Raw genomic sequence first — 17,887 nt, 5'->3', positions numbered from 1 at the left:
TATTGACTTTAGGGGCATGAATAGTTATGCACATTGACTTTTTCTGTCAGGCCGCGTACACACGGGCGGACTGTTCGCTCAACTTTGTCCGCTGAACAGTGTTTCAGCGGACAGTCCGCTCGTGTGTGGGGCTTCAGCGGACAGTTTCAGCGGACAGTTTGACGAACAAAGTTTTTCGGAAATTCCGAAAAACTGTCCGCTGAAACTTGGTTTGAGCGGACAGTCCGCCCGTGTGTAGGCCACTTTCGAAATGAGCAAACTGTTCCCGCTCAGAGGAAAGTCTGCTCATTTCGAGCGCGTCTCCAGGTAGGCGGGGCCCGCGAAGGAGACGTCGCTGGCCCCGCCGCCTGGTATGGACTTAAAGGGGAACCCCAACGCCGAAAAAAATCGGCGTGGGGGTCCCCCCAAAGTCCACAACAGACCCTTGTCCGAGCACGCTACCCGGCCGGCCAGGAAAGGGGGGCGAGCGAGCGCGCCCCCCCTCCCGAGCCGTACCAGGCCGCGTGCCCTCAACATGCGGGGTGCCTTGGGGAAGGGGGGCCGCGCGGCCCCCCCACCCCAAAGCACCTTGTCCCCATGTTGATGAGGACAAGGGCCTCTTCCCGACAACCCTGGCCGTTGGTTGTCGGGGTCTGCGGGCGGGGGGCTTATCGGAATCCGGGAGCCCCCTTTAATAAGGCAGACCTTATAAGGCCCCCCCTTCCCCAAGGCACCCCGCATGTTGAGGGCACGCGGCCTGGTACGGCTCGGGAGGGGGGGCGCGCTCGCTCGCCCCCCTTTCCTGGCCGGCCGGGTAGCGTGCTCGGACAAGGGTCTGTTGTTGACTTTGGGGGGACCCCCACGCCGATTTTTTTCGGCGTTGGGGTTCCCCTTTAAGTACATTCCAGGCGGCGGAGCCCGCGAAGTCTCCGTCGCGGGCCCCGTCTACCTGCACACGCGCTCGAAATGAGCGGACTGTTGCCTCGTGTGTGGGCGAGTCCGCTCATTTCAAAAGTTGCGCGGACTTAGTACGACGAACAAAGTTTGCCGTATTTGTCCGCTCAAAAAGTGCCGTGTGTGGGCGTGTTCGTTCATTCAAAAGTTTGAGCGGACTGTTTGACGAACTTAGTTTCGGCAGACAGTCCCCGCGTGTGTACGCGGCCTTATCTTGTCCTATTTCTTGTATGCTTCACAATAAAAAAATAAATAAAAAATCTTCAAAGTTGTGGGCATGTTCTGTAAATTAAATTATGCAAATCCTCAAACAATCCATGTTAGTTCCAGGTTGTGAGGCAACAAAACACAAAAAATGCCAAGGGGGTGAATACTTTTGCAAGGCACTGTAGATTGTACGGTTGGATTGTAATGTTTCTGCTCTTTAGAGCAATTTAGAATGCAATAAAGGAATGTATAATGTGAACTCCTGTAAACCATTTGTGTATTAAAGAAAAATTATTAAAGAAAGATTATCTTGCATTTGTAATAATATCATGATTAAACTTCATTAATACCACTTATTACATTGCTAATGCCACACATTACATATAAATTCAGTTTCAGGATACGTGACAGAGCAAAAAGCAAAAATAGTAACATTTTCAATACAGATGTTCTGCTGTGTGCAGGTGTGAAGTAAAATGTCGCCATCTTTCTGTTAGAAAGTATCATTACAGCAAGGTCTTTACTCATTATTTTCTATTTTATTCTTTTACAGTTACTTTTAAACTATATGATAAAGACAGCAATGGACTCCTGGACAGTTCTGTAAGTTACTTTTATTTCTATATATTCAATATGACAAGACAAGCTTCATTACCAATATTAGGCTTTATTCGCAAAGCTAGCATAATAGGGACAGTCACATGAACAAAATACACATTGTTATCCTTGTTTAAATTTAAAGGAAGCTGATTCTCTATATTTTAGTTGACCTAACTTACCTGTAATGAAGGATGCCCCGCATGAAGCAGACAGCTGGGTTGTGTAGAAGTCTTCTGTGCAGGGATACCAGTCCTCTTCCTGGGTTTGAGCTTATGGTGCTGCACTGGTTAATAGCTTAAGGTCTCTGAGCAGAACTGCAGTGAACGGGTTCTCAATGGGGACCTGTTCTTTTAGTCTTTACACTGCATGTAATATGGTCTGTGAATGGGAGAGAGTCAGAAGAATGACACGATCTTCTCCCCCATTCACAGATTGTGTTACCGACAGAGTAAAAAGTGTAAGAACTGGAGGAGGATTGAGGAGGGGACAGGTCCATGTTAGAAGCTTCATCATTACAGTTCTGCCCAATGACCCCCAAGCTATTAACTATCACAGCGCCTTAAGATCAAAGACATAAATGGGACAGGGCATCCCTGCAAAGAAGACTTCTACAGAATCCAGCTGCCTGCATGGCATGGGACATCCTTCATTAAGGGTATGTGAGGTCACTAAAGCAATAGCAATGTTTTTTTGTTTTTCGCTAAACGTCTGCTTTAAAGCTTTGTGTATCAATCATATTTTAACCCCTAAAAATAATTAAAAAAATTAATTGTTAAAAAATTATTATAAAAAATCAAATTGTAAAAAAATAAATAAAAACAATTTGGACACTGTGCATTGCTCTACTGACACTGTGTACTGCCCTACTGACACCATCCACTAACCCCCAAAAAGCATTTTGAAAAAATGAAAATACAAAAAGAAAAAAAAAATTTACAAAAATTATTTTTAATAAAAATAAAATCAAAAAAATAAAGACCTACTGACACTGTCCACTGCACTACTGACACCATCCTGCACATATTACCCACTGCCATATACTCTACACTCCTCTCCTTCACATACTACCCACTGCCGTACACTCCTCACCTGAACATACTAACCACCACCATACACCCCATACTCATCTCCTGCACATACTACCCACTGCTATACACTCCACATTCGTCTCTTGCACATACTGCCCAGTGCCATAGACTCTGCACGCCTCTCCTGCACATAAAACCCATTGCCATATACTCCACAACCCTCTCCTGCACATACTACCCACCACCAAACGCTTTGCAATGTACAGTTCCTATTTAACATTACCACATTCTGCACGCAAGTCATCTCAGACTATTTGAACACCCCCCTTTAAGCCACACCCAATATTTAGCTCAATTTAAACCACACCCACTTTGTGCTATGCACGCCACATTTACTTGTTTACCGGTGTCTAGGGCCCACTTTTGATCTTGCACACAGGCCCATACGTCCCTGTCCAAAGCTTTTCTTTGGTTCAGTTATAGGCCTTCACAAAGCTTAAATTTTGAGTTCACCTTTACAGAGAAACTGTAAATGTGACCTAACACCAGACCACCCTGTCCCCACTGTGCTTACCATTGCCGATCCTCAGCTGTTAGGGCTCCCGCAGTCACTTTACCGGTCCAGGGATTTGAAATCTTCTGTCTCTCTTCTCCATTTTGTGCTGCCAGGACTGACTAGATGGAATCGAATTGGTCAATTCCGCCTATGTGATGGTGCTAACAAATCAAAGTCCATCTGGTCTGTCCTAGCAGCGCAGGACAGACAAGAGAAAGAACAGTGATGATTTTAAATCCCCAGATCTGTGGAGTGGCATAAGAAGGCATGACAGCTGAGGATCACAAGCAGCAAGTACAGTGGGAACAGGAGGGTGGGAGGGGGTCTACTGTTAGATCATGTATACTATTATTCTGTAAAGGTGATCTAACACTTTAAGTAAACACTTAAAGTAGAAGAAAAACCTAATTGTAACTATTGTTAAAACTGTCCCCCCCCCCCCTCCGACCTATCTTCTCTACCCTGTATAATAAATCAGTGTACTTGCCTATTTTTAATCTGCTCCAGTCTGATCACATGATCCTGCAGGTCCAGCTCCCCTGTGCAGTGAGAGACTGCTGCAGGGGACAGGAGGTGTCTGGGTTGTGGAAACCTATGGGTGAAATCACAGCCCCGGGAATTCATAGCTGTTGTCAAGTGTTCCTTTACACAGGAGAGCCAGGGCTGCAGGACCACTTGACCAGACTAGAGCAGATTAAAAAAAGGGTAGTACAGCTAATACATCTAGGGGTGCAATTTGTGATTGATAGTTTGCAATATTCACAGTTTACTAAAGACCTAATGAATGTTTATTAAAGTGAAAGTCCATGCAAAAACTAAATTCCCTGCATCTATAGCCACCAACATATTAATACTTACCTATCTAACCCTGGGGAAAAAAAATCAGTATACATACCTTTTCTACAGGCAATCCGACCCGATCTCCAGCGGCGGAAGCTCTGATCCTACGCTGAGCGGTCAGCCGCGGCTTCGCTGTGGAGGCAGGTGCAGAGGACACGTCCGTCAACGGAAGCCCCATAGTAACTCTATAGGTGACGCCACTTCCCATTCATGTCACAGCCATTATCGGACGTGTAATCAGCAGAGCTTCTGCTGCTGGAGATCGGGTCAGAACGCCTGCAGAAAAGGGATGTATACTGATTTCTTCTTTTCAGTGCTAGATAGGTTAGTGTTAGAATGTTGGTGGCTATAACTGCAGGGATTTTAGTTTTTTCATGGACTTCCACTTTAAGCGTGTTATCTCGAAATGTTTCGTACGACTATAGCAAAAAAAACTATATGTGAGTTTGTGAATTTTCTCAATGCTTAATGTATGCAATTAATAATAAATTATTAATACATATTCTATAGCCAAACGTAGTAGTTTTACAGTGACACGAGAATATGCTTTTAATATATTTAATTGCATTGCATTATCTTTGGTGGCATGGGAGTAAAAAAAAATGTAGGGAGAAGTTTACAGTATAAAAATAAACCCCAGAAATGTGTATATTGCTCCATTGCCCCATTGTTTTCGATTATGTCCGCACTCTGGTCCCCTTTGGTGTGCATACATTTTCCATTATTTAAATATTTTATTGAAATGTTGTTTTTCTGTTAGGAGGTAGATCGAATCATAACCCAAATGATGAGAGTTGCTGAATACTTGGACTGGGATATTACTGAGCTTAAACCGGTAAGTAAAATTTTACTGAGGCTTTTCACATTCTTTTTCTATCTCGTAAATCTTTTTTACATAGATTTTTACAACCCATGCTATTAATGTGCACCACATGTAAGTGTCCACAATAATAAAAAGTGACACTTCAGTACTTTGTGGCAGTGGCGTAACTAGAACTTTCAGGGCCCCGATGCAGGAAACCTTGCAGGCTCCCCCGACCTCCGGACAGGGCTCTTTCCTCCGAGCCCGATGGTGGAACACCAGGGCCCAGTCCCAAGTGGGTGGCCGCATATAAAGGAACCGATTTAAAAACATCAATTACAGCCACTGTGCCCATCAAACGCCACCACTGTACCATCAAATGTCATCACTGTGCCCATCAAACTCTGCCGCTGTGCCCATCAAACTCTGCCGCTGTGCCCATCAAATGCCACCGCTGTGCCCATTAAATGCTGCCAGTGTACCCATCAAATGCCACTGTGCCCATCAAATGCCGCCACTGTGCACATCAAATGCTGTTGGTGTGCCCATCAAATGCTGCCACTGTGAATCCCCACCACCCACTCGCTGTCTGCCCGCCACTTACCCTGCCTTGGTGGGGCAACAGGTAACGGCCATGAGCGGGGTCCTCCATGCATCTCCTGCCATCCTCATCTCCCGTCCTCTCCTCCTGATAGGCATCCAATAGCTGCACCTATCGTTTCAGCCAATCAGGTGATGGGTAACAGACCAGCACACCTGATTGGTGGAGAGGCGGTTCAGTGTTAGGAAAGTGAATATTAATTCACTTTTCTAACACACCTGGGTAGACTGTGAGCGTCAAGCATGGTGCTTGCATGGTGCTTGAAGCCTATTAGAGCCCATGCCTCTAATCAGGTCCTGCAAAAACACCCCCCGCCGCTGTAATTCAGGTGCCCGGCACCCCAAAAGGGACCAGACACCTAAATATGGGGGTGGCAGCGGTGGCCATGGATAGATTCATGCTATGCTATGCATGAATCTATCCATTGGTCATAGAGGGGGTGGCTGGAGAGAGGGGGTGGCACCTGTGCACCCTTTTGGATGCACCGCCACTGATAAACGCATGCACATTCACATACATACATATGCATACATGCACACTCACATACATGCGCACACACACATGCATACATACACATACATATATGAGCACACACACATACAAGCATGCACGCACACACACACACACACACACACACACACACACACACACACACATATACAAGCATGCTCACACACACACATACAAGCATACTCACACACGCACACATACAAGCATGCTTACATACACACATACAAGCATGCTCACACACACACATACAAGCATACTCACACACGCACACATACAAGCATGCTCACACACGCACACATACAAGCATGCTCACACACACACATAAACACAAATACAGTAGATAGTCTTATAAAAAAAAAATGGCAGACATTTACCTTGGCTCTTCCTGCCGGGTACTGCACTGTAGGGGGAGACAAAGAGCACACACACTTTACTCTAATGTGAGGAGCTCCCGCCCAGTGCTGATTTCAGTTCGGCTGATGATCGGGAGCTCCTCTCAGCCTCCCCTCCTATGGAAGAGTACAAGGGGCCCTCAAGGGCCCCCTGCAGCAAGGGGCCCGGTCGCCATGGCGATCTTGGGGACCCCTATAATTCCGCCACTGCTTTGTGGTGTATTTGGTATGTCTTTAAAAACTAGGTTGTTTGTGATAGTTGGCTAAGTCATGATCTTAGGAGGGGAACAGAGGAAAGCAAGAGGTTACAACTGAGACATGAATATTGAAATAAGGATTGTTAACCTCCAGTCCCCTACTGTGCCTCCTACTGCTTCTGTATGCTGTGTTACCTGGATTTACTGCAATAAAGGTGGTTTTATTACTGGAGGGCAGCCATCCGTATTTTCCATTTCCAATGAAATAAGGAGGATTCTCATAAGAAGTAAATATGATTACAACTCATATTAAAAGATTACTAAGGCAAGCTTACTACATGAAATGTGTTTTGTGCATCCATATAATTTTACATTTTTTTTTCTGCAGATGCTGGAAGAGATGATGAGACAGGTAGATTATGATGGCAACGGAACTGTGTCCTATGAGGAATGGCTTAAGGGAGGGCTCACCACAGTACCCCTACTGGTGCTGCTTGGAATGGAAGCTGTAAGTAGATAGACAGTTACCGAAACTTAAAAAAACATTTAAACAAAAATAAGCTGGTGGTGTTTTAACATATCATTTTTTTATACATTGTGTTTCATTTTACACAGAATATTAAAGACGATGGTCAACATTTGTGGCGTCTCAAACATTTTAACCGGCCTGTGTACTGTAATGTGTGTGAAGCATTGCTGTTTGGTGTCAGGAAACAAGGCCTGTGCTGCACTTGTGAGTAGACATGATTGTGTCTGTGTAAAGATAATGTATAACAACTGTCAAGAAAAGTGTGAAATCTGACCACTTTTATTGGCCCAATGTTTTAACATTGAGTTATACTGTATTATAATAATCCTAGATCTGCCCCCTCCCCTTTACACATTTGGAAAGGTTTTTTTTTTTCCCTTTTAGTAGCAAATACCTTTTCCATCAGGTACTTATTCCCACTTGCTTATTCCTCCCCTAGGCAAGGATGAATTTTTCTGGGTACAACCCCTCCATCCCTCCATGTAGTTTTCTGGGTTGGCTGGGTACATGTAGTTTGCTGGGTACAACCCCTCCATCCCTCCATGTAATATAATAATCCTAGATCTGCCCCCTCCCCTTTACACATTTGAGATCATGTCCCACATTCTAGAAAGCTTCAGGAAAGTCTCATCCAGTCAACGTATCTCTTGCATTTCCAGTAGAGGGCTGTCTGTAACTGATATGGACGTTACAAATGGCACCCAAATCCAAGATGGCAGTGTGGGACTGAAGACCAAAGTGAAGATTATCGGTTATAGGAAAACAGCACTGGAATTCATGTGCTGGTAAATACATGTTATGCAAAAGTCAGCAGCTACAGTACATAAATCTAATGACTTTTACTTTTTTAATCCTGGATGAAGTTGCTCTCAGTAAAGCTGGCCATAGATGGATTGAAATTCAGCCGGTTCATCAAGGACCAGTTACATTTGGATCCATTTATGGCTGTTTCTGCCTGATGATCAACTTCTCATGAACGGGACTGTTGGAAAGCTTTTAGTCAATTGAATGCAGCCATTTATTAGTGTATTCTGACAGCGGAAGAGTGCCACTGTCAGAATACAGAGGCACATGGAGGATTCCTCCATCCACTTTGCATGTGTAGATGGGAAATTCTGTTCATTTTATTTTTTTTGATCAGCACTCTGGTTATTTAAAAAAAAAATGCATCATCTATGGCCAGCCCAAAAGTCTGCTTTACTGTTGGGTTTATTTGCTGAACAGGCTACTGTCCACGCAGTCAGTTAAAACTATAATTACTTGTCTTTATTTCTGAACAGTCTGCATTACCAGGTGTAAAGTGAATGTGGTACAGCTTTAGGATTCTGAATTCTCAGATCCCTGATGAATCGATAAGTGGCCCTGGATGCAAACTGTCTGCGTCCAGAGCTGCCCATTCATACCTATTTGCAAGTACATGCCCATATATGTGTAAAGATCCGTACAGCCTCAGTGCCGGTCAGAATGAATTTTATCCCAGGCCTCTTCAAGGATGTACAGACTCCTGTACCCGTGTGAATAAATCCTTATGCCGTGTACACACAAGCGGAATGTCCGACAGAAAAAGTCAGACGGAAGCTTTTCATCGTATATTCCGATCGTGTGTATGCCTCATCTGACTTTTTTTTTTTCTAAAAATTCTGATGGACCTAGAAATAGAAAATGTTTTAAATCTGATGGAACCAATCCCTATCGGGAAAACCACTCGTCTGTATACTGTTCCGAAAGACCAAAAACAATGCATGCTCTGAAGCAAGTATGAGACAGAAGCTATTGGCTACTGGCTATTGAACTTCCTTTTTCTAGTCCCGTCATATGTGCTGTACGTCACCGCATTCTTGACGATCTGACTTTGGTGTGATCGTGGGTATGCAAGACCATTTCAGCAGAACTCCGTCAGAAAAACCTTCAGAGTTTATTCCGATGGGAAAACCGGTCTAGTGTATCCGGCATTAGATTTTAAATGCTATCTGTATCCTTGTTGAAGAGTTATTCCTGTCATATTAGAAGTAGATCAGTAGCCACCATAATATTTATATTTCTGAAGCCCAAATTTTGGAAAATATATTTTACTACCTATGATTTCTAAGACTTTTAATTTGAAAACCCTTGCAGTTTCACCTGTTAACAGCCCACAATGGAAAGCAGTGGAATCTCTGTGACCACTGTATGTAGAAGCAACCAGCGGTCTCTCACCCACAGCAACATTATATTTAGGGACTTGAATGCTGCGAAGCATATGCTCGTACAAACCAATTAGCAGACCAATACCTTGCCCAAAAAGGACACAGAGGCTGGATTGGAATAGTTGAAATAGGGCAAGGCACCTCATGGCAAAGAACTCTCTGAGAATCTGAAAAAAAAGAATTATTGCTCTACATAAAGATGGCCTAGACTATACGAAGATTGCCAAGATCCTGAAACTGAGCTGCAGCACGGTGGCCAAGACCATACAGCAGTTTAAAAGGATAGGTTCCACTCGGAACAGGCTGGTTGTCTTTGGGAAATAGACGTATGAGTGCTGCAGAGGTTGAAGGGGTGGGGGGGGTCAGCCTGTTAATGCTCAGACCCTAGGCCGCGCACCGCATCAAATTGGTCTGAATTGCTGTCATCCCAGAAGGAAGCCTCTTCTAAAGATTATGCACAAGAAAGCCCGCAAAAACAGTTTGCTGAAGACAAGCAGACTAAGGACATGGATTACTGGAACCATGTCCTGTGTTCTGATGTGACCAAGATAAACTTATTTGGTCCAGATGGTGCCAAGTGTGTGTGGCAGCAACCAGGTGAGGAGTACAAACACAAGTGTGTCTTGCCTACAGTCAAGCATGGTGGTGGGAGTGTCATGGTCTGGGGCTGCATGAGTGCTGCCGGCACTGGGGAGCTAAAGTTCATTGAGGGAACCATGAATGCCAACATGTACTGTGACATACTGAAGCAGAGCATGAACTTCTCCCTTCAGAGACAGGGCCGCAGGGCAGTATTCCAACATAACGACCCCAATAACACACCTCCAAGATGACCACTGCCTTGCTAAAGAATCTGTGGGTAAAGGTAATAGACTGGCCAAGTATGTCTCCAGACCTAAACCCTATTGAGCATCTGTAGGGCATCCTCAAACTGAAGAGGGAGGAGCGCAAGGTCTCTAACATCCACCAGCTCTGTGATAACATCATGGAGGAGTGGAAGAGGACTCCAGTGGCAACCTGTGAAGCTCTGGTGAACTCCTTGCCCATGGGGCTTAAGGCAGTTCTGGAAAATAATGGTGGCCACACAAAATATTGACACTTTGGGCCCAATTTGGACATTTTCACTTAGGGTGTACTCACTTTTGTTGCCAGTGGTTTAGACATTAATGGCTGTGTGTTGAGTTATTTTGAGAGGACAGCAAATTTACACTGTTCTACAAGCTGTATGCCCACTACTTTACATTGTAGCAAAGTGTCATTTCTTCAGTGTTGTCACAAGAAAAGATATAATAAAATATTTACAAAAATGTGAGAGTGTACTCACTTTTGTGAGATACTGTACAAAGAAATAAGACAACAGAAAGAAAAAGAGCGCCAAACATAGGCACAACCCCCAGATGCAGCTCAGAAAAGTACAGAACAAGAACGAATATCGATATTTCCATACCTAGTACTACATGGATAATGGAAAGGAACCTTTGATCAGGGTCCCAGGTCAATTAGCATAATATGGTCTGTATTACAGGAGACAAAAAAAAGTTCACCTTTAAATGCTCTGTGTTTTCATGTGTACATGGAAACACAGACAGCAGTAAAATACTGACAGAGGTTATAAAATGTCCTTACTCTACCAAAAATGTGTGTTTCTATCTCTGCCTTTGACCTATTCTTCTGTACAGCAGGGCTGGAGTGTGAACGGAAAAAGCAAAAAAAGGAGCAATTCTGTGTAGGTGTTAGTTTGGAGCATGCTGACAGGAAGGGAAATCAGAGAGGCAAGCTCATCACTGTGCTGCTTCTCCTTTCACTTTCCAGTTACAGGCTGGGGTGGGTCCAGGTCAACCTGGGCTTAGAGGATGTTGTATAATGATGCTGCCATCAGACTTCGCACATCTAGTGGCAGAAAAAAATAGCGCAGGGGGAAATCTCTGAATTTAAGGTAAATATTGCTAAAGCTGTTTTTTAATTCTATCTTTTAATGGGCAGTTCATTTTATCCTTTTTAATTTTGGCCAAAGTTCTGATTTAAGTGATGTATCTTTTTATTTTACAGTCTGTAAGTTCACTGTGCATGAACGTTGTGCTCGCAAAGCACCAAGTAACTGCATCAGCACCTACGCCAAGTCCCGTAAAGATGCAAGTGTAAGTGCACTTCAAATTTAGTTGCAAAGTCTCCTTTATTCTCATGATATGAATGTTTTTTTACACATTGTGAGCACTGTCTGTACTCGGGGTGTACTGTAATTCTGCTTTTACCTTTCAGGGGCAGACTCACATATGGGTTAAAGGTGGATGTGAGGCCAACAAGTGCGACCGATGTCAGAAAAAGATAAAGAGTTTCCAGAGTCTTACTGGCCAACGCTGTGTCTGGTGTCATGTGAAGGTGAGAATACTAGTCCATCAAAACACATACATAGACCTGAATAGAAAATTTGTGAAATGTTAATGCAGTGTGAAAGAAAACCTTTTATTTTCTTTCACACTGCAGAACCCGAGAACTAAGGCAAATATTATTATTATTATTAAGGTACTTATATAGCGCCATCAAATTACGTAGTGCTTTACATATACATTGTACATTCACATCGGTCCCTACCCTCAAGGAGCTTACAATCTAAGGTCCCTAACTCACATTCATATACTAGGGCCAATTTAGACAGAAGCCAATTAAACCTACCAGCATGTCTTTGGAGTTCTTTGAATTCAAACATGAATTCATATGCCTACCATACGTGCAAACTAGGGTTGTCCCGATAACGATACTAGTATTGGTATCGGGACCGATACTGAGCATTTGCGCAAGTACTTGTACTCCCACAAATGCTCCCGATGCCTTAGCCGATACTTGTGATGGGAGGCACAGGAAGTCAGCGGGCAGAGGGTGGAGCGCAGAGCGGAGCGTGAGTCCTTAAGCAAAGAGTGTGATGTCGCTGACATCTTGCTACACCCCACACTCGCCCACACTAAGGATACACCAAGAAGAGGTAAAGCGGACATGTTGTTACACCCACCGGAATTTTGCATTTTAAACGTATTTAGAACAGTAAAGTGAGTTTATATAGTGAAAAACAGTACTTGGAACTCCGTCTGACTAGTTAGATGTTAAATTTTAAAAGCAGCGGCATCCTTGATCATCTCACAGGTTTACTAATCTGACAGAAGTTTGCTGCTTTTAAAATTCAACATCTAACCAGTCACATGGAGTTCTAAGTACTGTATTTCACTATATGAACACACTTTACTGTTATAAATATATGTAAAATGCAAAACTCCGGTGGGTGTAACAACATGTCCGCTTTCCCCCTTCTTAGTGTGTACTTAGTGTGTACGAGTGTGGGGTGTAGCAAGATGGCGGGCGACGCAACGTCACTTCCATAGCAAACTGCGATGGGTCGTTACACCGTTGCTTGCTTGAAAATAGTGCCCATCTAGCCAGTGCCCATGTAGCCATTGTCTTAAAAAAGTGGTATCGGGACAACCCTACCTGCTAATCATCTTTAAAAAGAAGACTGGATGATAACATTTTCTAAATTTATTAGGGGCTTTTGTTTTGTTTTTCTTTGGGCCAAAACTCCTGGGGTTTGTAAGAGGCTAAACTTTATTGATATGTGTATTTCCTTAACCACTTCAGCCCCCAAAAGGATTTTCCCTCTTAACCACTTACAGACCGGACCATTTTGCTGGTCAAAGACCAGACCACTTTTTGCGATTCGGCACTGCGTCGCTATAACTGACAATTGCGCGGTCGTGCGACGTGGCTCCCAAACAGAATTGACGTTCTTTTTTTCCCCACAAATAGAGCTTTCTTTTGGTGGTATTTGATCACCCCTGCGGTTTTTATTTTTTGCGCTATAAACAAAAATAGAGCGACAATTTTGAAAAAAACGCATTATTTTTTACTTTTTGTTATAATAAATATCCCCCAAAAATATATAAAAAAAGATTTTTCCCTCAGTTTAGGCCGATACGTATTCTTCTACATATTTTAAAAAATCGCAATAAGCGATTATTGATTGGTTTGCGCAAAAGTTATAGCGTTTACAAAATAGGGATAGTTTTATAGCATTTTTATTACTAATTTTTTATTATTATTTTTTTTTACTAGTAATGGCAGCGATCAGCGATTCTTATTGTGACTGCGACATTTTGGGGGACCCATCGGACATTTTTGACACATTTTTGGGACCATTGTCATTTATACAGTAATCACTGTTATATAAATGCAGTGATTCCTGTGTAAATGACACTTGCAGTGAAGGGGTTAACCAGTGGGTAGCAGTGTAGGGGTTAAGTGTTCCTAGGGGTGTGTTACTAACTGTGGGGGGGTTGGGCTTTCATTTAGTGAACACTGATCTCTGCTCCAATCACATGGAGCAGAGATCAGCGTCACTAGTTGCTAGGCAGAATGGAGAAATGCTGTTTACACGGAATTTCCTCCATTCAGCCGTCCCATGAGACGATCGCGGGTATGCCCGCGGTGATCGAGTCCGCGGGTCCCGCGACCGGACTCACGGGGGTCCCGCCAGCGCGGGAGCTGGTTGGGAACCGGTTAATCACTAGGCCATTTTTTGTGATACGGCAATGCGTCGCTTTTACTGACAATTGCACGGTCATGCGACACTGCACCCAAACAAAGTTGGCATAATTTTTTTCCAAATACAAATAGAGCTTTATTTTGCTGGTATTTGCTCACCTCTGTGGTTTTTCTTTTTTTCGCTATAAACAAAACAAAAAAGTGAACATTTTTAAAAAAATAAACTTTTTACGTTTTGCTTTAATAAATATCCCCCCAAAAATATAAAAAAAACTAAATTCTTCCTCAGTTTAGGCTGATATGTATTCTTCTACATATTTTTGGACAGATTGGACACTTTTGACACTTTTTTGGGGCTATTGACATGTATACAGCGATCATAGCTAAAAATAGCCACTGATTACTGTATAAATGTTATTGGCAGGGAAAGTGCACTAAGGAGCAATCAGGAGGTTAAATGTGTGTTCTAAGGAGTGATTCTAACTGCGGGGGGGATGGGACTGCCTGGAGGAGGAGACCGATCGCTGTTCATACTTTGTATGAAGAGGGTATCTGTCTCCTCTCTCCTGACAGAACGAAGATCTGTCTGTTTACATTGTCAGATCTCCATTCTGTCTCTCTCAGGAGCAATCGCAGGTGCCTGCCGGACATCGCAGGTGCCGGGCACGTGCAACGGCTCTTTCGCTAGTGGTTAAAGTGCTTGTAAAGTCACATTTATTTATTTTGATTCTCTCTGTTTTAGGTCCCTGTTCAATGCAGTGTGTGTGTGTGTGTGTGTGTGTGTGTGTGTGTGTGTGTGTGTGTGTTTTCCTAAAATTATAATGCAAAATATCTTCTTTACAGAGCTCTGCTATCCTGTCATGTGACCTCCCTCAGCTTCCCTTCCCAAGTAAGTGAGTACAGGGGGAGGGGCTGAGATTTCCCTCTGATGAATTTATACTAGCAGAGGGAGGTCACGTGTCTGCATAGCAGGGTTTTGCAAAACCCTCTGCAAAAACGTACTGAACAGGGACCTAAAACAGAGAGGATCAAACTAATTAATATGTTACTTTACTTGGCAAGCACTGAGGCAGCTGCATGGATGAGAATTACACAGACATGAGGAGAGGGGAGGAAATCGACTCTCACAGACTACAGAAGAGATAGGGAAGAGAGGGAGGAGGATAGGGGGATATGCAGAGAGGCTGAGGAGATAGCTGGATGAGAGGCACGTAAACTGACCACGCTATCAGAGATCAGCAGCCATGATGAACGTGGTCTGTTTACAGAAGGAAAGACAAGAACAGGCAGGATTAGCCAGGTATTGTACAATATAGAAAAGGACAATTGATATGGCAAAAGCACTGTGCTATATTTCGTGCCTTAAAGGGACTTAGAGCTGCAAAAGTTTATTGAATTCCAAGGTAAGTATTGATAGTTAAATAAATGGACATTCAAATTTAGGATAGCAATTACTAAAAAGTACTTTACATTAATAGTCACAGATGGGCCCCCATTTCACTTTTCATTTGTGTAATGCATTATAGCTGAAGAAGAGAATGAAATGCTGATATATCATCAATGTGTTTAATGTGCTGAAGCATATTGACTGAAGTATGAGTAAAAGCTTTGATGTGCCCTACAAGTAGCAAAGATTAAATGCACTCGCTTAGCATAACTAGTTAGCCACAGTGAAGTGTAACTAAAGTCTCTATCAAATCAAACAAACAAATATTAGGTTTCAGCAAATCTTATTTTTAGTTGTAGCATACAATCCAGCTCTTATTTAAACTGTTAATTAAGGAATGTATGCTTTGTCACAATACTATACAGCTCAGTCTACACAATATTGTTTGTCCCTTGAAAGAGATGAAATTTATACCTTGACAGTTTCTTTAACAGCTTATATAATTTCTAAATCACCATGTTGGCATTTTCAGATTGTATATCAAAGGTAAAAGTTATTTGCATACAGCGGGTATAGAAAAGAATCGCCCCCTTTAAAATATCACATATTGCTGCTTTGCGGCCTGAAATGAAGACAGACACTGTTTTTGTTTTATCCCATTGTATTTACTAGTGCAACTTATAACATCCAAGTGAAAGATATAACACCAACATGTCAGAAAAAATAAAAAAAACTCAAAAACAGAATCGTTGGAGTTGGAAAAAGGCTCACCCCCCTTATGTCAGTATTTTGTTGGACCACATTTTGCTTTAATTACAGCCTTTAGCCTCTTAGGATATCTCTCTTCTAACTTTGCACATATAGACTTTGCAATATTTGCCCACTCTTCTTTGCAGAACTGTTCAACTTCAGTTAAATTTGATGGTGACCGTTTGTGGACTGCAGTCTTCAAGTCATTCCACAGATTTTCAATGGGGTTTAAGTCTGGGCTCTGACTAGGCCATGCAAGAACATTCACATTTTTCTTCTTCAACCACTGTGTGGCCATTTTTAATGTGTGCTTTGGGTCATTGTCATGCTGGAAGGTAAACCTCCTTCCTATGGACAACTTTCCGGCAGAGGGCAGCGGATTTTCCTTTTTTTTTTGTCCCATCCAGTTTTCCTTCTATCCTGACAAGTGCTCCAGGCCCTGCTGCAGAGAAACACCCCCATAACAGGATATTAACACCTCCGCGATTTACTGTAGGAATTGTGTTATTTGGATGGTGAGCTGTATTGTATTTCCGCCAGACATATTGTTTGGTGTTGTGGCCAAATAATTAAATTTTAGTTTCATCTGACCACCTTAAATGCACCTTGAAGATTCTGAGGTCACATGGAAAAATGTTTAATGACCAGATGAGACAAAAATGTCATTGTTTGGCCTCAACACCAAACGATATGTCTGGCAGAAATCCAGTACAGCTCACCATCCAAATAACACCATTCCTACAGAAAAGCATGGAGGTGGTAATATCCTTGTCATGGATCTGCAGTAATGTTTGTCTTTCAGCTTACCTCTCCATGTGTTCAGCCTAAGAGGCCAGCCACTCTCACCTGGCTGCTTAAGTAATCTCTCGTCAAAGCATGGCTCCACCCTAGCCCCTATCAGGGAACTCTTTATTAACCTGTGCACTGCAAGTCAGTCCTGATGATCAATTTTGTGCGTTTGTCTTCTGTGTGCTACTTGCTGTGTGTTCTACGTTTGATTCCAGTTACAGATCTTTGCTGGTTTTTGACTATCCTTACCTGCTTGTTGCCCTAACCTTTGGCTATCTCCTGACTATCCTTTGTTGTCGTAGACTGCTGCTTCCTCTCTACCACCCCGTAGTCTACCGTGCACGTGGGCTGGGAGGCCCTAGGGGTCGTGAACTGGAACCAGACTGCAGCTAAATCCATCCCCACATCTAGGGACCTCTGATGTACACCCACTGGCTCTTAGATTCATGCTCTAGCTCCCAGTGTCATCTGTGTTGGCACTACAGAGTACCTGCTCTCCTGTATCACCCAGAGCTCTATCCGCAGCAGTGAGCTGTTGGGTCCACTACCTTGCGGTGCACTCCAGACCCCAAAGGGGTGCATCTGTTACCTGGACTCAGGTAACCTGACAATCCTGTTATGGGGGTGTTTCTCTGCAGCACGGACTGGAGAACTTGTCAGGATAGAATAAAAATTGATGGGGCAAAATACAATCAAATTTGTGAGGAAAATCTGCTGCCCTCTGCCAGAAAGTTGTCAATTAAAAGGTTTACCTTCCAATATGACTATGACCAAAAGCACAGCAAAAATGACCAAATAATGGTTAAAGGAATAAAAGGTGAATGTCCTTGTATGGCATACTCAAAGCCCAGACTTAAACCCCATTGAAAATCTGTGGAATGACTTGAAAACTGCAGTCCACAAACCATCACCGTCACATTTAACTGAACTTGAGCAGTTCTGCAAAGAAGAGTGAGTAAATATTGCAAAGTCTAGATGTGCTAAGTTAGTAGAGACCTATCCCATTCCCAACAGACTAAAGGCTGTATTTAAAGCAAAGTGTGGCCCAAC

The 17,887-nt window shown here is 43.2% G+C and overlaps 1 protein-coding gene across 7 annotated transcripts in view; it reads left to right on the top strand.

Moving 5' to 3' along the window:
* DGKA (diacylglycerol kinase alpha) overlaps window positions 1-17,887 on the top strand; it is a 334,273-nt gene that overhangs the window by 269,295 nt on the left and 47,091 nt on the right. For all 7 annotated transcript variants that reach the window (XM_077483431.1, XM_077483430.1, XM_077483426.1 and 4 more), the window contains 6 exons: window positions 1,694-1,743; window positions 4,925-4,999; window positions 7,055-7,174; window positions 7,282-7,399; window positions 11,431-11,519; window positions 11,641-11,760. In XM_077483431.1, the coding sequence (XP_077339557.1) occupies window positions 1,694-1,743; window positions 4,925-4,999; window positions 7,055-7,174; window positions 7,282-7,399; window positions 11,431-11,519; window positions 11,641-11,760 (572 nt within the window). The remainder of the gene's footprint in view (window positions 1-1,693; window positions 1,744-4,924; window positions 5,000-7,054; window positions 7,175-7,281; window positions 7,400-11,430; window positions 11,520-11,640; window positions 11,761-17,887) is intronic.

This window comes from Lithobates pipiens, unplaced genomic scaffold (assembly GCF_037356315.1).
Source record: "Lithobates pipiens isolate NorthernLeopardFrog02 unplaced genomic scaffold, aLitPip1_a1.2 Scaffold_16, whole genome shotgun sequence".
NCBI classification, from domain to species: Eukaryota; Metazoa; Chordata; class Amphibia; order Anura; family Ranidae; genus Lithobates; species Lithobates pipiens.
The sequence above is the reverse complement of the archived record's forward strand: the minus strand, read 5'-3'. Positions and strand labels throughout refer to the sequence as shown.